General features: G+C 34.5%; 4 protein-coding genes across 4 annotated transcripts; 3 read left to right on the top strand and 1 right to left on the bottom strand.

Annotated features, from left to right (window-relative positions):
* Positions 1-1,777: 1,777 nt before the first annotated feature.
* On the bottom strand, positions 1,778-4,647 carry LOC114405001. The gene is made up of 3 exons (XM_028367705.1): positions 3,916-4,647; positions 3,089-3,780; positions 1,778-2,996 (listed from the first exon to the last, which is right to left on the bottom strand). The coding sequence occupies exons 1-3, from the start codon at positions 4,645-4,647 to the stop codon at positions 1,778-1,780; spliced, it is 2,643 nt and encodes an 880-aa protein (XP_028223506.1).
* Positions 4,648-6,648: 2,001 nt separating this feature from the next.
* On the top strand, positions 6,649-8,739 carry LOC114405425 (DUF21 domain-containing protein At4g33700-like). Its single transcript, XM_028367965.1, has 5 exons — positions 6,649-7,322; positions 7,424-7,511; positions 7,951-8,024; positions 8,134-8,258; positions 8,485-8,739. The coding sequence occupies exons 1-5, from the start codon at positions 7,270-7,272 to the stop codon at positions 8,532-8,534; spliced, it is 390 nt and encodes a 129-aa protein (XP_028223766.1). The 5' UTR covers positions 6,649-7,269; the 3' UTR covers positions 8,535-8,739.
* A 4,314-nt stretch (positions 8,740-13,053) lies between these two features.
* LOC114406219 (sulfate transporter 4.1, chloroplastic-like) lies at positions 13,054-14,427 on the top strand. The gene is made up of 4 exons (XM_028368864.1): positions 13,054-13,081; positions 13,158-13,246; positions 13,669-13,745; positions 13,850-14,427. Exons 2-4 carry the CDS (start codon positions 13,240-13,242, stop codon positions 14,174-14,176), a joined length of 411 nt encoding a protein of 136 aa, XP_028224665.1. The 5' UTR covers positions 13,054-13,081; positions 13,158-13,239; the 3' UTR covers positions 14,177-14,427.
* A 443-nt stretch (positions 14,428-14,870) lies between these two features.
* Positions 14,871-15,744, top strand: LOC114405000 (transaldolase-like). Its single transcript, XM_028367704.1, has 3 exons — positions 14,871-15,050; positions 15,160-15,342; positions 15,493-15,744. The coding sequence occupies exons 1-3, from the start codon at positions 14,931-14,933 to the stop codon at positions 15,742-15,744; spliced, it is 555 nt and encodes a 184-aa protein (XP_028223505.1). The 5' UTR covers positions 14,871-14,930.
* The last annotated feature ends 5,020 nt before the right edge of the window (positions 15,745-20,764 follow it).

Genomic DNA, 20,764 nt, shown 5'->3' with positions numbered 1-20,764 from the left:
AAATTCCTCCAGACTCCTCTTGTGTTGTTCTTCATATTCATTCCTTACTTGTTCCTTTATGTTTCCAATAATGTCAGCCCACTGTTGTTGCATTAGTGTTGCTGAGGAACTACTCGACGTACGTGTTGCCCTACCATAAAATTGAGTAAGGGTCATACCAGATCCCGCTGCACGAACTCGACCTGGATGTTCCGGTTTGCCAATGGCCGTATTCAAGATGTCATCCCGACCAGGGGGAACAAAACTACCCTGTGTCGTCTGCTCTTCTAACGAGTCCTAAAACAAGCACAACATATTGAAAGAGTTAATGAGGTAGTAATTATAAAGCAAACAAAAATTAGTTCCAAATTGATTATAATCATGCTGCAACTCACAATTCTATCCGAAATTTCTTTTGCTGCCTTCGATGTCATCTGGCCATATCGTTTGGTTCTAGCCATTTTCCACTTCACGTGCCTTTTAATGGGAGATGGCGGCTCCTCCAGATCAGACAATGGATTCTGAGTCAAAAGTGTCTGCTGTTGTCTTTGCTTTGTTTTCTCATCTAACATTTTTTTCTCAAGCAAGTCATAACCCCCACGAGACAGTACGTGGGGGCAGTCATTGTATTTTTTACTCTCCTTTGCCTTTTTCCGAATTTCCTGTCATTGACAATATATTATTTGCATTTATTTAATTGTTAAAAATGTACATTTCTAAAGAAATTTAAACTAAATTGAACAAACATGTTACCTGCCAATCCGGGGTCTTGCGACTTGCAACAAATTCGTCCCAAGTTTGTTTATCCATACCATATTTTGCTGAAGGATTTTCTTCCTGTCCGGCTTGTGTGTCAGCATAGACAAATTTAGTGGTTAGCGAAGACTTAAATTGCCTCCATCTAGTGCCCACCGTGGACATTACTTTTTTCTTGGCCTTTTCAGCTTCTGGGATATCAAATTTAGCCTGCATTACATATTCATCATGTCAATTTTAGTGCATGTAAACATTTTTTTTGAAAATAAACTCAATGTTTGAATACATCAAACTGTTAATGTGACTTACCAAAATGTCCCCCCATACCATGTCCTTAAGAGTTTCTGGCACATTTTTCCAATTGCTGTGGACAATGGGGATCTTTTCTCGAGCTACAACCCCTAAAAAACTGTGGAACTTTTGCTTCTCTAGGCCTGATGCTCTTCCAGTTGCAGGATCCACATTAACTATTGGTCTAGGCTGATCTAAACTTCTTAAAGTCAGCCTTCTAAGACGTGTGCTTTGTCGTGTCTTCTTAGGTTGTGGCTCCGAATTACCATCTGACTGCGGAGGGGACCTTGGCGGTGTCACCATGACGCTGTCCAAATGAAACAAATTTAGATTAATTTGGTAGGATTAAAAATAGCATGTATGCGGCACAAAATAAATATGAACGTTACATATAAGTCAATAACAAATAAAATAATATTGTAACATTACATTGATACAAGGCGGTTAAGGAGCAATGTTCTCCCATAAACCTTCAGCATGATCATGACGAATCGCATGTACGTCATCCACCTCTGCTTGTTCACATATTGAAGGCATTTTTGTGCAAAAATGAGGAGTCTCACAAATGTCAAGGGATGCATCATGAATTTGTTCCCTAACACCAATTGGCCTTCCTTGTAGAACCACTGATAATGTACGATTATTTGGATCTTGGATGTAAAACACTTGTCTAGCTTGTTCTGCCATTATGAATGGTTCCTCCTTGTAACCTACCTTGTTAAGGTCTACTAAAGTGAATCCCATTTCATCTCTATGAACACCGGTATTTCCATTTAAATACTGGCACTCTAAATTGATTATAATCAAGCTCCCAGATTTCTTCAATAACTCTGAAATAAGGCATTGAGGCTTCAATTGGGTTGTTATCAGATGCTCTAGAAAAGTGCTCAGAATGAGCCTCCACAAGCACCCCACTATTCTGCACACTACTTTTATCATCTTGTGACTTTGTATAGAACGAATAATTGTTTATGTCATACCCCTGCCAAGTAGGGACATTTAGATTCGGACCAATAGCCAACAATCTTAATGTTTTGGAAGCATTGTCATCAGTCATTATTGTTTCTTTAAACCAGTTCATGAAAGTTCTATTATGCTCTTGTAACAATTTCATCATGTTCAATTTTGGGTTAATAGATGTCAGATATTGTTTGTGAGTTTGTATGTATGGAACGACCTCCTGTGTGTTATTCAAGATATACAAATGCGCCTGTGACACATCTTGTTGACTCATGGTAACAACATTGAAGCCTCGTGTCCCTTGACCTCCTCGTGTCCGGTCATGACGAATTTTCGGTACCCCCACAGCTTCAACTGTTTCCATGTACTGTGAACAAAACTCAATAGCTTCTTCAGCAACATACCTTTCTACAATGGAAGCTTCTGGTCGGTATTGATTTTTGGTATATCCCTTCAACACTTTCATGTAGCGTTCAATTGGATACATCCACCGCAAAAAAACCGGACCACACAACCGAATTTCCCTCACAAGATGAACAATGAGGTGAACCATGATGTCAAAAAATGATGGTGGGAAATACATCTCTAACTGACAAATGACAATGGCAGCCTCATTCTCCAAGTCATCCAATTGATGAGGATTAATGACTTTACTACATATGGCATTAAAAAGAAAGCACAAACGGGTTATGGCAACTCTAACTTTGTCAGGCAAGATGCCGCGAATCGCAACAGGCAATAATTGTTGCATTAAGACATGGCAATCATGAGACTTCAAGCCAACCAACTTAAGATCATTGAGGGCGACAAGGCTCTTGATATTTGAAGAGTATCCTTGTGGAACTTTGACATTCCGCAGACATTGACAAAAACTTTTCTTCTCTGCTGTTGACAGTGTGTGGCATGCTGGGGGTAAATATGTTCGTCGACCTTGTGATATGGGATGCAACTGCTCTCGTATTCCCATGTCAACCAAGTCTTGACGACATTTCAAACAATCCTTTGTCTTCCTTTAATGTTAAGAAGAGTACCAATTAAACTATCACATACATTTTTCTCCACATGCATAACATCTAGACAATGACGCACATATAGATCAGACCAGTATGGAAGATCAAAGAATATTGAGCGTTTCTTCCACATGTTGTTGGGAGATGATGTCTTCTTTTGGGACTTGCCAAACACGGTTACAATGTCCTTTACACGATCATGAACTTGGTTTCCAGTTAATGCTTTTGGGGGGCCTTCATTCTCCTGACTTCCATTAAAAGCTTTTTTCAATCGTCGATAAGGGTGAAAAGCTTTTAGAAATCTTCGGTGTCTGGTATATACTGTCTTCTTTCCATGCTTGAGTTGGATGAAGCTTGTGTTTTTCTCACAGATAGGACATGCATGATGCCCTTTCACACTGTATCCACTTAAATTTCCATATGCTGGAAAATCATTAATAGTACAAAACACCATTGTGCGTAACCTGAACGTCTGCTGCACATTTGCATCCCACACATCTACCCCTTCTTCCCACAATTGTTTCAAGTCTTCGATTAATGGCGTAAGATACACATCAATATCATTCCCTGGCTGCCTTGGACCCGCGATCATCATACACAGGATAATGTATTTACGCAAAATGCACAACCATGGGGGAAGGTTGTAAATCATCAGTAAAACAGGCCAGGAACTGTGGTTGCTACTTAAGCTACCATAAGGATTCATTCCATCAGAAGCAAGAGCAAGCCTTAGGTTCCTTGGCTCATCCCCAAACTCTGGATACAAACGATCAATTGTCTTCCACTGTGGCGAATCGGCAGGATGTCGCAGTAATCCATCAGATTTTCGGTCATCCGAATGCCATGAAAGGTTTTTTGCATCATGTGCATTAGCAAACAATCGCTTAAACCTTGGTATTATTGGAAGATACTAGCACACCTTGGCAGGACGACAATTTTTGGTTCCTGCATCATCAGTTAATTCATCATGTTGCACTTTGTATCGTGATACCCCACACGTGGGGCATTGCCGTAGTTCTGCATACTCATTTCTATACAATATGCAATCATTAGGGCATGCATGGATCTTCTTGTACTCCATTCCCACTGGACACAAAATCTTTTTGGCCTCGTAGTGATTTTTTGGCAAAGTGTTTTGTTCAGGAAGCATGTTCTTCAATAAGACCAGCAATTCAGTGAAGCTTTTATCACTCCACCCAAATCTTGCCTTCAAGTTTACCAAAGCTAACACAGCTGACAACCGCGTGAAAGATGTGCACCCCTGATACAATGGCGTGTTGGAATCACGTTCTATTGTATCATACAGAGGTGCATGCGCTTGCTCAAAAGTCTCTTGTCCAAGATCACGGATCATTTCCTCTATACGCTCTCCGCTGTCTTCGTGAACCGCCTGAGACTGAGAAACAATTGGAATGTCTGCCGATTCCCCATGCCATATCCATTTTGTGTAATTTGGAATGATGCCGTAACATATCAGATGTGATCGGATTTCATCAACTGACTGTCGTCTACCATTAAGACATTTAACACATGGGCAAAAATAATTGCCCCTCAAACTTTCAGCATTAAGTTGCGTAAACTGTAGAAATTGTTCCACCCCGTTCTCATACTCATCACTGATGCGTTTTGCTTTCATCCAACTTCGATCCATGTTTCGTCTTTGCTATTCATGACAATGAATAAGTTATCTGTGATGCATGCTAAACTCACTTTTTTGCATTGAAGGTGTGGCCCTACCCCATTCAGGAAGACATTTTTTATAGTTGAATCAAACGTACAAGTAAAATCTCTTTCGAGTGATTTGATGAAATTTCGGCAGCATTTCGCATTGGTCTTCAAGTACACAAGATGAAAGCGATGAATGTGTGAACAATCACCGCGATCAAATATGCACCCGAAGAACAATGTCAAATGCAGTATACCGAAATTTCTTCAAATCATTCAAAAGATAATTTACCTCTACGTATGATTCAACTATAAAAATATGTCATCCCAAACTGTCCAAACGGACAATTCAAGAATCAATACATCGATTAATTCAAACTATCCGTATTAATCGATGTATCGAATCTCGAACGGGGAACTAAGGTTCACTCATAATGCAACTAACTAGTAACATGAAACAATATCGATATTTGAACAACGACATGTTACAATCATACCACTTTTTAAAAATAGAGACATACCTCGAAAGATGCTCAGTGTCAATGACAACGAGTGCGAGGATGCAGTTACAGGGAAAACACTAACACAAATGTTGTAATGACGACATATAATCTATACCATCAATGGGGGAAACTATCAGCTAGATCAATCATACTCAAATAACAATGCATCATGTTTGAGGTTTATAAAATAGTACAACCAGTAAAGAGGTTTATTTTAAGTGAAATAAGGATAATTTAAATATTTAGTCAAATGGAAACAAATTAAGTTTTGCCTAACATCTTAACTTGACCAGAACAGGGAAAAGCATACTCATGTATTCTTTAACATGTTGAGGGCAACAAGCTTCTTTCACATGATAATAATACCATTCCAGAGTTTCTATGTGCCCACTAATTTAATTACATTGAATTAGAGCTTGAATTACACAAAAATATTACTTCAATCAGTACAACATCCATTAACCAAGGCCCGATTTTGTAGGTGTATAACAATGTCAATTATGTACAAAAGTCAAGTAATTAAATTCCCTGTACGTAAGGGCATTCATGAGTGACATGAGGCTCATTTGTGTTGTTATTGTCTTTGAAAATTATTATATCTTTTGTTCATTTGTTTTCCATTATTTATGATTGCTCCATTTTTGGCTGCCTAGCTGGCTAGCTTTTAGATCAACGGAAACAATGGGTTGATTCTAAAGGGTAGAGGCCTAGTTGACTAAAGACAAGAGCAATTAGAAAATAGCATTTTTTTTGGGGCTCAAAATAGAGGCTTGAGGAGTTGATGTTTTGACCTATAAAGTATGTCAATATCAAGAATCTTCCCTAGCAAAGTTAAATTGGTGTTTGCATCACAAAATTGTATTCAGAAATGATATTTCCATCGTGAAAAAGTTTATTTTTTGGAGTAGATTTAATAGAAAGACTTTTAGCTGACGATGGCATGATCCAGGGGAGTTTATTTTTTGCATTAATAGATTTAATGCAGTATGTGTTCTGCACTTCTTCTAGGATTTTCCTTCTTTTTTTTTTTTGCCCTTCTATGTCTTTGGTAATGACTTTCTGGTTTTACTTTTCTCCATTTCATTAACTATTTTCTAGTTCTTCTTCTTGGCCAAGGTAAATTTCAATCTTCATTTTCATTCTTCTTTATGGATGCCAAAACATTGTTTTGCAGATTCAAGGTATGTCCTTCTTTCTTTCCTTTTCTTATTTGTTATCCTGTTACTTATCACTTGATGAAAAGGCTAAAAGTAACTGACTCATTTCTAAACAATATGCAGGCAAGGTCAACAATATAACTATTCACAAATAGAGCAATTTTCTTATAGGTGCATTTGAGGTTTGTGATCGGTCAATGCCTACTTATAGAGAAATTTTTTTATTGTTTTTTGTGTGTAGTTTTTATTTATTTATTTATGTTGAGTACGAGATAGGTCATCTTACAATTACAAAATTATCAAGAATTTTAAATATAAGCATTGAGCTGGCCAACTTGATCCACAACAAGTGCATGGGGCTTACCAACTGGTATGGCCTAATACCAGAGCTTTTCCCCAATGTTAAGTATGTTCAAGGGATCATGACCGGGTCGATAGTGATTTCCAAAGGAACAAAGTACCTACCTACCTACCTAATCACATTAATGTATGTACCGTTCCAAGACAGGTCTATTCTTAGCTGCTGGCAACAAATTTTGGATTTACTAGCCCTTGTTTCATCCAACTCACTGCACCTGGACTTAGCATGTTATTTTTTTCCTTCATTTTTACATGCAACCGGTTATACAAATTATGCTTGTGTCCCTTTCTTTGAAACTTTGGTAGCATTCTCTTTTTTTTCTTTTCAACTTAAGAGTTTTATCTTATCACAATAAAATCATGTTTTTTCCTACTAAATAAATTTGATACATAAATCAAAAAAATTTAAAATTTTCTTTTGTAAATCCTTTTTAAGAGACTTCAAAATAAAGATCCAAGGAAAAGAATGACTGCAGCACAAGCATTAGGTGAGTTTCTCATCTATTATTTGAGGGTATTGGTTTTTCTTCTATTCTATTCCTTACAGCCTACAGGTAAGGACTCTATGAAAAGACAGCTAGTGATGCCATGACTCCCATAACTGATATATTTTCTATTGATATTAATGTAAAGCTTGATAGGTATGGACTCTATTTGTGACTCAAAAAAATTACAAGTTCAAACTAGCTTTTCTATCTTATACAGCATTTTGTCATCCAACTGAATGCTTATTATTAAGCAGGGATTTGATGAATCCAATATTGGAGAAAGGGCATAGCAGAGTTCCTGTCTATTATGAGCAGCCTACAAATATTATTGGACTTGTTCTGGTATGTAATTATGCATACAGTCACTTATTTTTCTTTATTCCTTCAGTATTGAACAGTCATTTTCTGCTATGTGAAAACTTATAAAAACCACAAACAGTATGAGACTATTTTCTTTAAGCTTCAACCTGTTAACTTTCTTTCCATCAAGATGATTTGCAGAAGTTAATTATTTTTGTCTGTTCGACCAAAACTATGTTGCTAGGTTTTGATAAACCCTAAGGCATCATTTTTCACAAATTAAGAAAATTTTAAAGCAGCTTAAATTGAAATTTAGCCTTGACATGTGACATAACCATTATTTGAGAGTCAGACTAAGATTTGAATTTATATTTCCTTTTCCTTTGCTCTACATATCATATGTTTTTCTCCACGCCATCTATTTCTGTGATTGTACATTACATTTGATTTAGATTTAAGCATGCACTCTTATTACTTTCAGGTTAAGAATTTATTGACAATTGACCCAGAAGAAGAAATACCCGTGAAAAATGTGACCATCCAAATAATTCCAAGGTATTTTTTTTATGTTTTGCAATTTTTATGGATGATATAATATAACCACCGAATTAATGAGTATTATATTATCATACATTTATATCTAAATTATTACATATATTAACAGGGTTCCAGAAACGTTGCCACTTTATGATATTTTGAATGAGTTCCAGAAAGGCCATAGCCACATGGCTGTTGTTGTCAGACATTGTGAGAAGACAGGGCAACAATCTTCCAACAATAATGCCGATGGTAAGCATATGCTGAAAGCGAAATACTAACTTGGAACATTTTCTGACACATTCTTTAAACATAGTATCATGTTAAACTAGTATTTATGTTTGAATTTTTCTACAACATAAATATTGAATCATTTTTACATGACTGATATTGTATTGAATGAATATCAATTAATGCCATTAAATTCACATCATACTAAATGCTCTCCGTGTCTCTAATACCTGTCAAATGGATTCAGTGAGAGATGTAAAGGTAGATATTGATGGTGGTGAGAGAACTGGAACGTAAAATTGTTCAACTTGAACTAGACAATAAGGAATTGGGAGATTTACTTAAAGAAATCAGGGAAGCTCTGAGGGAGGAGCAAACGGCTGCATTGGATAGAATTGAAGCAGAATATAGGGAGCAGTTGGCAGGGCTGAGAAGAGATGCTGAAAGCAAGGAGCAAAAGTTGGCTGAACAATGGGCTGCAAAACACTTGCGACTTACTAAGTTTGTAGAACAAGTAGGGTGCAGATCAAGGCTCACTGAACCAAATGGAAGATAGAGTGACATCAATCATTCACAAATTGGGAAAATCTACTTTGCTTTTACTTATTATTATGTCTTGAATTTATATGATATGAACTTTATAGTCATAGTAGTTTTGTTCCTGATGGGCTAATTTTATGGTGAATTTTGTCACCATCAGACACACTTTTGTTTAAGGGCTCATATCTCTCAGAAAATCTCCCATGACAGCACTAGACTCAACAGTAAGAAATGGAGGCTCTATTTTCTCTTAAAGCCAAGTCAATATTGACAATGATCAAACACAAATCCATAAATTTGTTCTAGTTCTGAAAATTGATCTCATTCAAAGTTATATTAAAAAAGTATGCATAATAGTTAGTGGAAAAACAATAAAATTGTTTTAATATGCACAGTGAGATATGTCCATCACATAAATTTACAAACATCCTACGATAAAAAAAAATCCTAAATTATTTTTTCTATTTTTGGCCAAAAATTAAAATGAAGAAAAAATATAAGATTTGATATTATCTGAATTTTGAATGTTCTTATAATTAATATTAAGAATAAAATCCTAAATTATTTTTTCTATTTTTGGCCAAAAATTAAAATCAAGTATTATTGATGAATTAAAATACCATAAAACTTATTTTCATAATTAATATTAATAATATAACATTTAATCTAATAATTAAATTATATCAGTCGATATAATTGTAACAAATTACTCAGAATCATACTCACTAACACAGTTATTCGGATCTACCAAGCAAGTGCCCAATTAACCAAACCTAGAAACCACCCACAAGTTTGAAGCTTTTATTTCTTAAAATTAAATGACAGCTCACTTGAATTGGTACAGATATTTTTCAAGAATAGGATTTATGAGCCTCTTGTAAACGCTTTCTATGACCAGTCTGAATTTCTTTCAAAGGAATGAATCTCATGAACCTATCACTATACATTCCATATATTGTTCTTGTAGGCTGTGGTGAACGAAGATTCTACTGGGGATGTAATTGCTTTAAAACATCAAATTCGACTTTTGAAGGTGGTATCAGTTATTTCTTGTAGTATAAGTTTTATGTGAGTTGCTAATTTAACTAAAATGATAAATTTTTGGGCCAGGGACAAGTTTTGAGGCTCTAGAGGTGCTAATTTAACATCATATATTGTTACTTATAAGTCTACACTGACCAACAAAGAACAAGAAATAAGAAAAATTATAGATAGGAAGCTTATAATATTTTTTTTCCTGAACCTCATATTTTTGAATTTTTTATTTATTTTCTAATAAAATTTTATTTTGCGTTGAGTCCCTAATAAAACAACACTTTTATTCTTGATCTTTAATACTTTAATTAGCGAATTTTGTTTTAGTTCTGACTAATAACTAATAAAAAATAATTATTAGAGAACAAATACAAAATTTATTAAGTAATGAGGAACTACAAATAAGTGTTAAGAACAAAAAAAATTATTCTTATTAAGAACTTAACACAAAACAAATATTTATTACAAAACAAACATAAAAATCGAATATTTATTAAGGATGTATACTATATTTAAGGTTTTTTTTTTTTAGTAAAACCCTATTACCCGTCATCTTCTCAATAATACAAATGCCATTTACTATTCTGTTATAACACTATTGAGGACAATACTGTGGGCTGACATTCAGAGAAGGATTTACTGAATTTGCCATGTAAATACTTCATACATCCAAAAATTTCCCATAACTGTGTGCAAGTTGGTGCTATTTTGTTTCATAAGACCACAACTAATGATTGATATTTTAAGGTTTAGTTGTACTTTTGGTTCTTTTGCAATTTTCAAGTTTAATAGTTTTTCTATTTTTAAAATTAAGAAAATTCAAAAATATTCAAAATGCAAAAAAATATTCAAAAATGTTATAAGATACAACTATATTCAAAGCTAGACTTGAATTCAGAAAATAGTAGAGCACTGAGTGGGGAGCTTTCTCAAATGGTCTCCCTTTAACCAAGATGGTAATTTTCTTTCTTGGCCAAAGAAAGATGGTAATTTCCCAAGAGAACTATTATATAAATAAGCATCATTTTGTTATTTGATATTGCAAATATAAAACTCACTCTTTCAACAGTAATTTTTAAAATAATTATTCAAAATATATTTTATTTAAAAGCATACTCCTTGTGGACCAGATTTTTAAGATGATGCAGAGTTATGATCATATTATTGTCAAACAAGAGCAATGTGTTTTATTGTATCTGCTAAAAAAATGCATATAATACCCACCCTATAATTAATTTTCATTTTGTGTTTTGTTTCCATTGGGTTGTTTCACTTTAGGTTGAATCCAATTTAAGTGAAAGAAAAACAGTTTTAGAGGTTTGTGAGACAATTGTAAAGCGAGGTGGGAGCTTAGCTGGTGCAGGAATAGTGGGGATTGTACAAAAAATGGAAGAGGATCAGATACGTCCAACATTATTTTTTTTCCTCATAAACATAGTATTGAAATTTGTATTTTATATAAAATACTCAAGTCTCTTGTTGCTAGATCTTTAAATAATTTTAGTGGATTGGTACAGTAATCAGTGTAATTTATATAACTGTTTTTTATAGTAACGTAATTTATATAAAAAATTACAATTTTTATACAAAAGAAAGAAATAAGAAGAGAAGAGAAAAATGTGTAATAAAATAAATGTTGTGATAGAGAAAAATAAAAATATGTGAAAAAAATTGTAAAAATGTAGTATTAGTAACATTACTTATAATGCAACTAAGGTTCACTCATAATGCAACTAGCTAGTAACATGAAACAATACCGATATTTTAACAACGACATATTACAATCATACCACTTTTTAAAAATAGAGACATACCTCGAAAGATGCTCAGTGTGAATGACAACGAGTGCGGGGATGCAGTTACAGGGAAAACACTAACACAAATGTCGTGATGACGACATATAATCTGTACCATGAATGGGGGAAACTATCAGCTGGATCAATCATACTCAAATAACAATTCATCATGTTTAAGGTTTATAAAATAGTACAACCAGTAAAGAGGTTTATTTTAACTGAAATAAGGATAATTTAAATATTTTGTCAAATGGAAACAAATTAAGTTTTGGCTAGTGTTGTGTGCTAGTGTTGTGTGGTAAAAATTAACTTTTTTTTATCAGCAAAAATAAGTATTTATATTAATAAAGTACCAGATGTACTCAAAAGTACAGATAGAGGGGTCAGATTTTTGGTTCCATGGCAGACTTAATGTAGTGTAACATAGAACCAATTTCTGGGTACATAACATATAATAAACTCTAGTAACAGTCTAACATTACACCCTGAGCTACCTACTAAAACCACTTGTGATGTTACTAGACCAGTGGTTGTAATGGGTAACAAAATCCTTCTCTAAGTTTCGAAGCCACGTCCATAACAAAAAAACTGCATCGTCCAGCAGTTTGGTAGCGTCAAATGTATCATTAGCAAAGATGATTTTGTTCCTATGCCGCCAACTTGATTTCGTGCCCAACTTGCTTTTTTCTTAGTGTGGGTTCCAAGTTCCCATTTATTATTAGAATGGAATTTGTGGTTCTTTCATTTCAAAGTTCAAGTGGGATGTTATATTCTTAATTATTTTCAAAGTTTAAGCTACCCTTATATGCAACAAATTCTTAATTACTTGATCATAAATGCTCTAATAAAGACAAATCATACTGGATGTTGAAGTGTCAAAATATAACCTCCTAAATCAAGAGAATTCTTGTTATATGATTACCATTGATTATCTTTGGACTTTTGAGATTTTATTTTCATTCTTAAGCTGTTAGGCAGTGCAATCAAAATAACAACATTCTGATAAATACCTGTGTTTTCGTCCACTTAAAAACAAAAATAACTAAGATACTTGCTAGGAAAATGAAAGTGTGGTAGCATCATAATTTATCAAAACTATCTTCAAATCTAGCAAAGAAAATATTGATGAATAGGAGCTTATGCTTACCAATGACCTGGAGCAGTCTTTGTGTTGGTGTCTTGTCTACATACCCAGTATTTTAATGAAGCTTCACAACCTACATTTAAAAGAAAAATATATTAGGTTCAAAATAATCGTGTCAAAACTACAAACCAGATCAGGACATGGCAAATACATTTATATATACATATAGTTGAACATTTTGACAACATTAAGTGATATGACAAACAATCATGAGTTTCAGCAGGTTCTTAGTTGAACCATGAGTTTTTTGACAATATTTTCCTTGTACTAAGGATTATTTTGATTAGGCTATATTTTTATTTTGCAAACACAAGTTACATCAAGGACAGGTAATGAGAAGTGAGTTGTAATTGACATTTTCCCAATCAAGAGCGTGCCTTAATTCATTTAGAGTTCTCTTATCAGGTTGCGTGAATATGAAGTTGATGTTGATCGTTCTAAAAGACGTGGACCTGAGGTTGAAAGAATTTATTTTGTGATTCTAGAGATGGCACGTAAGTCTTGCTTGCCCTGTGCACAAAGAGGCATATGCTGTATTGTTCATGTGTTTAACTATTTAAGCTAACATATTTCTTAACATGTTGAAATTTTATTTAAAGAGTAAATGAATGTGAATGTATAATTATCGATGTGTACTAGTGGCACTAATGGTCAATATGACTCAATTGATTCATGAGACTATCAAAATGCCTAATTTCTAATGGTGGTTAACTGTGTCATAACTGGATCGTGTGGATGCTGTGTGAGACATTTTCAGCAGGTGTTTATCATTTTCATTACTTTTAAGTTACCTCAGATGCTGAATTACATGAACCACATTGTACTGAAGTTTGTGAATGTTGTTTTCCACTACAATTGTTCATAACTAAACTATGAAAGGGATAATGATAATAATTCTGACTTCTGATGACTGCAGCTGTGACATACATAGATTCTAGTGCTGTTCAGGCTTTGAAAGACTTGTATCAGGAGTACAAATTACGGGACATTCAGGTAGAATAAGATTGTGAAGTTTCAACTACCGTTAGAATTCTTGAAATAATCGCTACAGGTTTACAATGTCCCCACCAACCAACTTGAGCTTATTCTTCTTGCAGATTGCAATATCCAATCCAAGTCCAGAAGTTCTGCTTACCTTGTCTAGATCGGGTCTGGTGGAGTTGATAGGCAAAGAATGGTACTTTGTGAGAGTACATGATGCTGTTCAAGTTTGCTTGCAACATGTTCAAAGCTTGAAAGGAGCATCTAACAGTCCACAAGCACCATTCTCTTCAGTAGAGAACAAACCAAGTTTGTTTGCACGATTATCAAAAGAGAGAGTGGAGAAGCTTTCAATTACCGACTTGGAGTCTGGTAATGGTAGGCCTCCACTCCCCGAGGAGAGAGATTCCAAATTGGAGCCATTGTTGTCTAAAGATCATTGAAGTCTACTTTGTATCATAAGGTAAAAGGTGTATTTAGCCATTCTTTCAGAAAAAATAAAATGAATAGGTTAAAGTTAAACCGGGTGTAATCAAGCCAACGTTAAAAAATAGCTTGTGTAATATTTGATTGGCCGGTTGTTGTAAAATTAAATGAATTTTTAAGAATGGTTTTATTATGTAAATCTCCTGTCAGCTGTGTATCCCTAATACGAAAATCTTGTTAAGTTTTGAGTTCATTTCAGAGCTAGTTACGGGATTGATTTGCAGTTCTTAGAATAAATTATTGAAAGGTTTCTGAATTGGTAGGGGCAGGGAAGGACATAGAAAGTGCTTATTGGGAATTGGTTGTGAAGGACATACAGGATACTTGCAAACTTCTGGAGCCAATTTACAATGAAACAGATGGGGAAGATGGACATGTATCTCTTGCAGTTTCCCCAAAGCTAGCAAATGACACCAAGGGGACAATTGAGGCAGCAAAATGGCTTCATAATATGGTTGGAAGTCCGTGTGTTTACATGAAAATTCCTGCCACTGATGAATCCATCTCTTCCATGAAGGAGGTCATTTCTCTGGGGATAAGTGTAAATGCCACTGTAAGTTTGTTATGTGCATTCTGATGTCACAAATTTTGATCCTTATTGGCTGTAACAGCAATAGGCTCATAGTTTGCGTATTTGAACAACTCATATTCTACCTCCCTAAATATGAAGCAGTGATTGATGCTTACTTGGATGGCCTTGAGTCTTGTGGCATGACTGATCTCTCTAAGGTTTCAAGTGCAGCAGCATTCTACATCAGTAGAATGGATGTTACACTTGACAAGAAACTTGAGCAAATTGGTACTACTGAGGCTCTTGATCTCAAAGGAAAGGTAATGTGAAGCATTTTGCCTTTAAAACCTTTCTCCTTTTAGTTTTCTTAACCAATGCCCTAAGGGAACTACTTAACATTTGCCTAAAATATTATATCAATTCTTATAGGGTGCGGTTGCTCAAGCAGTCTTAGCATACCAACTTTACCAGAAAAAAATTTCTGGTCCAAGATGGGAACGCTTGGAGAATAGAGGTGCCAAGAAGCAGAGGTTGATGTGGGCTTCAACAAATGTGAAAAATCCATCTTACCCTGACACGTTTTATGTTAATTCTGTTATTGGACGAGATACAGTAAGTTATATCGGTTTCCTTATTTTTTTACCTTGACTGGATGGCCATGTGGGCTAATATGGATTAATGTTGGTGTGAAAAAGCTTAAAGTTCAGATCATTCATTAATAGGTTGCTGAAATAACCTTGCGTTTATTTGGTGCCTCTATAGATTTCAACCTTTTCAGTACAAGCTCTTCAAGCATTCATGGACCATCGTATTCTTTCAAGAACGCTTGATGCAAAAGTATCAGAGGCTCAAGACATTTACAATGCAATTGAGAAGTTGGGGATTGATTGGAGTTCTGTTGGATCAGAAGTGGAACATGAGGTGCTGGATTCTTTCACAAAAAGCTTTGACAATGTGCTTGAATGCATGCAAAAGAAGGCTATGAACATATATTCATTTCAAAAGCACGTTTAAAAGACTATGAACATATATTTATTTTATTTTAACGGTAAATATTAATTAATAATTTATTAATTTTTATTAGGAGGAAATCAAACTTCAAACCTTTCTCAAACACGTTTAAAAGACTATGAACATATATTCATTTCAAAAGCACAAGTGGTATCTGTTAATGCACTGAAATTTCTAATGTAGTTGCTGAATTTTCTTATGTGTATTTATTTTTTATGCTTTATGCAGTGTAAAAGTGTGTGTTCAGTAAGTGTGTTGACTAGTACTTGTTGGACTGTGTTTTAAGCTTTCTATTTATGATGGGTAGATGGGCTATTAAGCTTGTTAGATAGAAGTAACTACTGTTCTATTTTGTGAGAATATATGTATTAGACACAAAGCATTTTAGCTGCTGTATGAATGAATTAGACTTGCACTTGTTCTCTTTTGAGTGCATTTTTCTGATTTCTGGGTTTGTGAATCTCTTGTGCCAACAATTGGTATCTAGAGTTGATTTGATCATGAGGGACTGTGAGAGAACCTTGAGTGTAGAGAGAAATTGGAAATAAAAAATAGAGTTTGAGAGAACCCAATCCTTTTTTAGAATACCCAACTTTTTAAATGGCTTCCAACAATGTTCCATTACTAGCACCTCCTGTATTCACAGGAAAGAACGACGAAATGTGGGTTGTGAAGATGAGAAGGCAGTTGAAAGCTTTTGATCTTTGGAAAGTAATGGAAACAACTGAACCACCAGCTTTGGAAGAGAATCCAACTGTTGCTCAGATCAGATTTCACAGTAAGCAAGTTGCCAAAAGAGCAAAGGCTCTTACCATCTTGCACTCAGTTGTGGATGATGATGTTTTTATGAGAATTTCCAACTTGGATACAGCAAGGGAGATTTGGGAGAAACTTCAAGAGGAGTTCTTTGGAAATGAGAGGACCAAGAAAATGTAGGTTCTCAACCTTAAGAGGGAGTTTGAAGCCTTAAAGATGAATGAGGCTAAAAACATAAAAGATTTCATGACCAGACTGATGAAGGTTGTGAATCAAATCAAGTTGTTAGTGGAGAAATTTCTATACAGTAGGATAGTTGAGAAAGTCTTCGTTCTCTTAGCCGAAAGATTTGAACCTAATGTCTAATGAAAAAGCTAGTAAGTTTGAACAATGGAACCATTCTATGAAGGAGATGACCACCATTGAAGACAACAATACATGGCAGCTGGTTGACAAACTGGAAGACAAAAATTCTATTGGAGTTAAATGGGTTTATACGGTAAAGCTGAATCTTAATGGGTCCATTAACAAATACAAGACCAAACTAGTTGTTAAAGGTTATGCTCAGCAACCTGGAATTGATTATGTAGAGACGTTTTCTCCGGTTACAAAAATGAACACTATTCGCATTCTTGTAGCTTTGGCAGCTGAAATGAAGTGCAAAATTTGGCATTTAGATGTCAAATCTGCATTCTTGAATAGGAACTTGACTGAAGAAATTTATGTAGCTCAATCTGAAGGCTTTGTTGTGAAAGGAAGATAAGACAAGGTGTATAAGCTTCATAAAGCTTCGTATGGGTAGAAACAAGCTCCTAGAGCTTGGTACAACAACATTGATGCTTACTTTAGCAGTCAAGGTTTTAGGAGTGAAAATGATGCAACTCTTTATGTGAAAAGGTTGTTGGATGGTGGCTCTTTAATTGTCTCTGTGTATGTTGATGATTTTCTAATGACTAGCAATAATCAACAAGAAGTGCAACAACTGATAGTGGAGATGCAAAATCAGTTTCAGATATCCAACTTATGAGAAATGAATTATTTTCTAGGCTTGGAAGTGCATCAAAGTGAAGTTGGTATTTTTCTGAATCAAGAAAAGTATGCTTATGAAATTTTGAAGAAGTTTAGAATGAAAAGTTGCAAATTTGTCCCTACTCCTTCGGTGCAGAATCTGAAACTATCCAAAGATGATGGAGCTGAAAAGATGGGCGATTCTCTTTATAGAAATGTGATTGGAAGTTTGCTTTATCTCACTTCATCTAGACCAGATCTTACGTATGCAGCCAGCTTACTCTCAACATTTATGAAAAGTCTAAGTGTGTTACATTTTGTAGTAGCAAAGAGAGCACTTAAGTACTTGAAACTCAATTTAGAATCTGGTTTAAACCAGATGAAAATGGAAGTTTGTTTGGTTATGTTGACAATGATTAGGCTGGAAACCTTGATGACATGAAGAGCACTACTGAATATGTTTTTTCCTTAGGCTCACACATGTTCTCTTGGAACTCAAATAAGCAGGACATTGTAACTCAATCTACTGCTGAAGCTGAATATGTAGCAGCAGCTGCAGCAACAAACTAAGCCATTTGGTTGAAGAAAATTATGTTTGATTTGGGAGTGGAGAAGATGGACGCTACTGAGATTTATTGTGACAGTAAATAAGCAATTGTCATTGCTGAAAATCCTGTTTAGCATGGAAAGACAAAGCATATTCAAGTGATTTCCATGTTGTTCGTGAGGCTGTTAAGAATTGTGAGATCAAGCTTATTCAAGTGTATTTATTTTTTATACTTTATGCATTGTAGTAAGTGTATGTTCAGTAAGTGTGTTGACTAGTACTTGCTCGAGTGTGTTTTAAGCTTTGTGTTTATGATCAGTATACGAGCTATTAAGCTTGTTGGGTAGAAGTAACTAATGTTCTGTTTTGTGAGAATATATGTATTAGATACAAAGCATTTCAGCTGCTCTAAGAATGAACATCAGACTTTCACTTCTTCTCTTTTGAGTGTATTTTTATTATTTCTAATTTTGTGAATCTCTTGTGCCAACAGAATCCTTCTACAAACTTAAGTTGAATCTTTAGCCAATGAATTTTCAAAAGCTAAGTCTTATTTGTAAGTTTCATGTATTCTGCAAATGGAATGGAATTGTATATGAAGTTTCAAATTGTATGTTTTAATTATATTAATAACCTCTTAAAAAAAAGATGATATTGGTGTTATTAGGTTAGGTACATTATTTTATTTGGTTTTTTGTTGTATGACTACTTGTCTTATTTTATTAGTTTCTTTTCTTCTTTTGCTAATGTAACTGTTTTGAGTGGGTGACTGAGGAAGGTATCTTTGGTGCTGCCGGAGAAGTATTGAAAGTTCAGTATAACTGAATTATGAAGCTTAAAAAGAATATAATTATGCTTTAAAAAAGGAGCACTAGATGGATGTGGTATAGTTTTAATGATTTATAACACCGGCAATGTGAATTGTTGGTTGGATGATAATGATCATGGATTGAATTGTAATATGTTTTTTCTTCACACAATTATTAGATTTCACAAAATTGATTGAGATCCTTTGATTACTATGTTCTAAATTGCAAGAGTTACTGTGAATTTTGAGCATAAGTTTTTTTTAAGAGTACAAAACACTATAATTTTGACTGATTCTATTTAAAATATTAGAGAACAAAACATTAGAGTTACTCTGTCAGTACTTTTTTAGCAAAGAAAATTATTAGTTAGTATTTACATAGGATTTCCCTATTGTCAATTGTATAACACAATTTTTGTTATTTTTTCTGAATCTTGGATGAATTTAAGGATAACTTTTTTCAACTAGAGAGAATAAATGTACGAGGTAAAGTTTTAAAATTGACATAAAAACTGATTTATATAAAAAGAAAATTATAAACCGAAAATGATCAAGCAAGAGAAAACACTGTAGTATGAACTAACAACAGTGCACAGAATCTACCAAAAGAAAAGTAGTACCTCCACAATCCACATGACAAAAGCATAAAAAGGGAACAAGAGAGAAGAATGAACCAAATTGTAGTTTTGTCTCGGTGCATTTCTTTCACATCACTAGAGTTATGACTTTGGCTTCACCAATGTTGCTTTAGCCAAAGTACCTAGTCTTTTTTGGGTGCCCACAGAGTTTCTCTGATTCACCAACTGCACTGAATTTAGAATTGAGAAAATCAGTACCATTACAAGTGGTCAAATAACTGTAATCAGCTAAACAACAAGAAGAATCTAATTACATTAACGAGGGTCCAAATATTGGACGGCCATGATTCAAGACTCAAGAGTAGGTGTTACCAATTTTCAGCATGCACAAGCAGAAAAGTTGGCCTCAAAATGTATACTTTTCACATGAAATGAAATGCTATTTGACGCACATAAGTACAACTCAACCCATTATATTATCTCGATAAGAATAATTCCATGATCATGCACAAATAGAAAAAGCATTGTTTGTAGTTCTTCTTGTGCAAAATAACAGTAGAATACATTGCCATACCAAGGGAATTAGCATTGCCCGATAACCCTTACAACTTATCATTGGTCTACAAGGAATTGAATACTCACAAAACTAAATATATAAACACTTAATTAGACTGACAGAAGTAGTCACTCATAGGTAAAATTTCAAGTCATTGGTTCGAAGTTGGAATCCTTTGAGAATGTAAAAAAGACCAAAGAAAATTGCACCCAAATGTTTAAAGGACCAGAGAAAATGATTTTTGTAAAAAAGACAGTAACAAACATAGCGTTTGCCAAAAGAACCTCTCTCTCCTTAAATAGACAAATACCCAATAAGTAATAACTCTAGGGTCTGTGTATATATTGGTTAACTATGATTATTAAAATAAAATTTAAAAAAACTAAAATTGCTGTATCAATTTTTTTGAGAAAAGTAAGTGTTTGGATTATTAAAATAAGATCAAAGCAAGTAGGAGGAATAGGAAACCATCAAGCATGTACAAAGGAGTTCAATGCAGGAAATGGGGGAAATATGATTGAGTTGCAGCACAAAGGTTTCACTCCCATGCCTAGGAAAGGTAAATCTGCAGAACCCCAAGTTGCTGGGGCAAATGAAGATCAACAAGATGACTGTGGAATGAAAAAAGGCGTATGACTGTGGTGTACACTGTACAACGACTATGCACTACTTGTACCAATTAACAAAGGCAACACATTGATGTTGAGGAGCAGACATTGAACACATGGGTACTTACCTTTTGTCGGAAAACTTCTCTGCCGCTGCTTCAC

The sequence above is a fragment of the Glycine soja genome, chromosome 3, assembly GCF_004193775.1.
Source record: "Glycine soja cultivar W05 chromosome 3, ASM419377v2, whole genome shotgun sequence".
Taxonomy (NCBI): Eukaryota; Viridiplantae; Streptophyta; class Magnoliopsida; order Fabales; family Fabaceae; genus Glycine; species Glycine soja.
The sequence above is the reverse complement of the archived record's forward strand: the minus strand, read 5'-3'. Positions and strand labels throughout refer to the sequence as shown.

Bases quoted from the DNA above. Each gene is read 5' to 3' on its own strand.
- LOC114405001 (XM_028367705.1), bottom strand. From the start codon at position 4,647: ATGGATCGAAGTTGGATGAAAGCAAAACGCATCAGTGATGAGTATGAG. The intron at 3,781-3,915 runs GTGTGCTAGTAT...GATTCGCCACAG, and splicing joins AAAATTGTCGTCCTGCCAAG to TGGAAGACAATTGATCGTTT. The intron at 2,997-3,088 runs GTCTGATCTATA...TTAACATTAAAG, and splicing joins TTCTTTGATCTTCCATACTG to GAAGACAAAGGATTGTTTGA.
- LOC114406219 (XM_028368864.1), top strand. The intron at 13,746-13,849 runs GTAGAATAAGAT...TTCTTCTTGCAG, and splicing joins ACAAATTACGGGACATTCAG to ATTGCAATATCCAATCCAAG.
- LOC114405425 (XM_028367965.1), top strand. From the start codon at position 7,270: ATGACTCCCATAACTGATATATTTTCTATTGATATTAATGTAAAGCTT. The intron at 7,323-7,423 runs GTATGGACTCTA...ATTATTAAGCAG, and splicing joins ATTAATGTAAAGCTTGATAG to GGATTTGATGAATCCAATAT. The intron at 8,259-8,484 runs GTAAGCATATGC...AAATGGATTCAG, and splicing joins TTCCAACAATAATGCCGATG to TGAGAGATGTAAAGGTAGAT.
- LOC114405000 (XM_028367704.1), top strand. From the start codon at position 14,931: ATGACTGATCTCTCTAAGGTTTCAAGTGCAGCAGCATTCTACATCAGT. The intron at 15,051-15,159 runs GTAATGTGAAGC...CAATTCTTATAG, and splicing joins CTCTTGATCTCAAAGGAAAG to GGTGCGGTTGCTCAAGCAGT. The intron at 15,343-15,492 runs GTAAGTTATATC...GTGCCTCTATAG, and splicing joins CTGTTATTGGACGAGATACA to ATTTCAACCTTTTCAGTACA.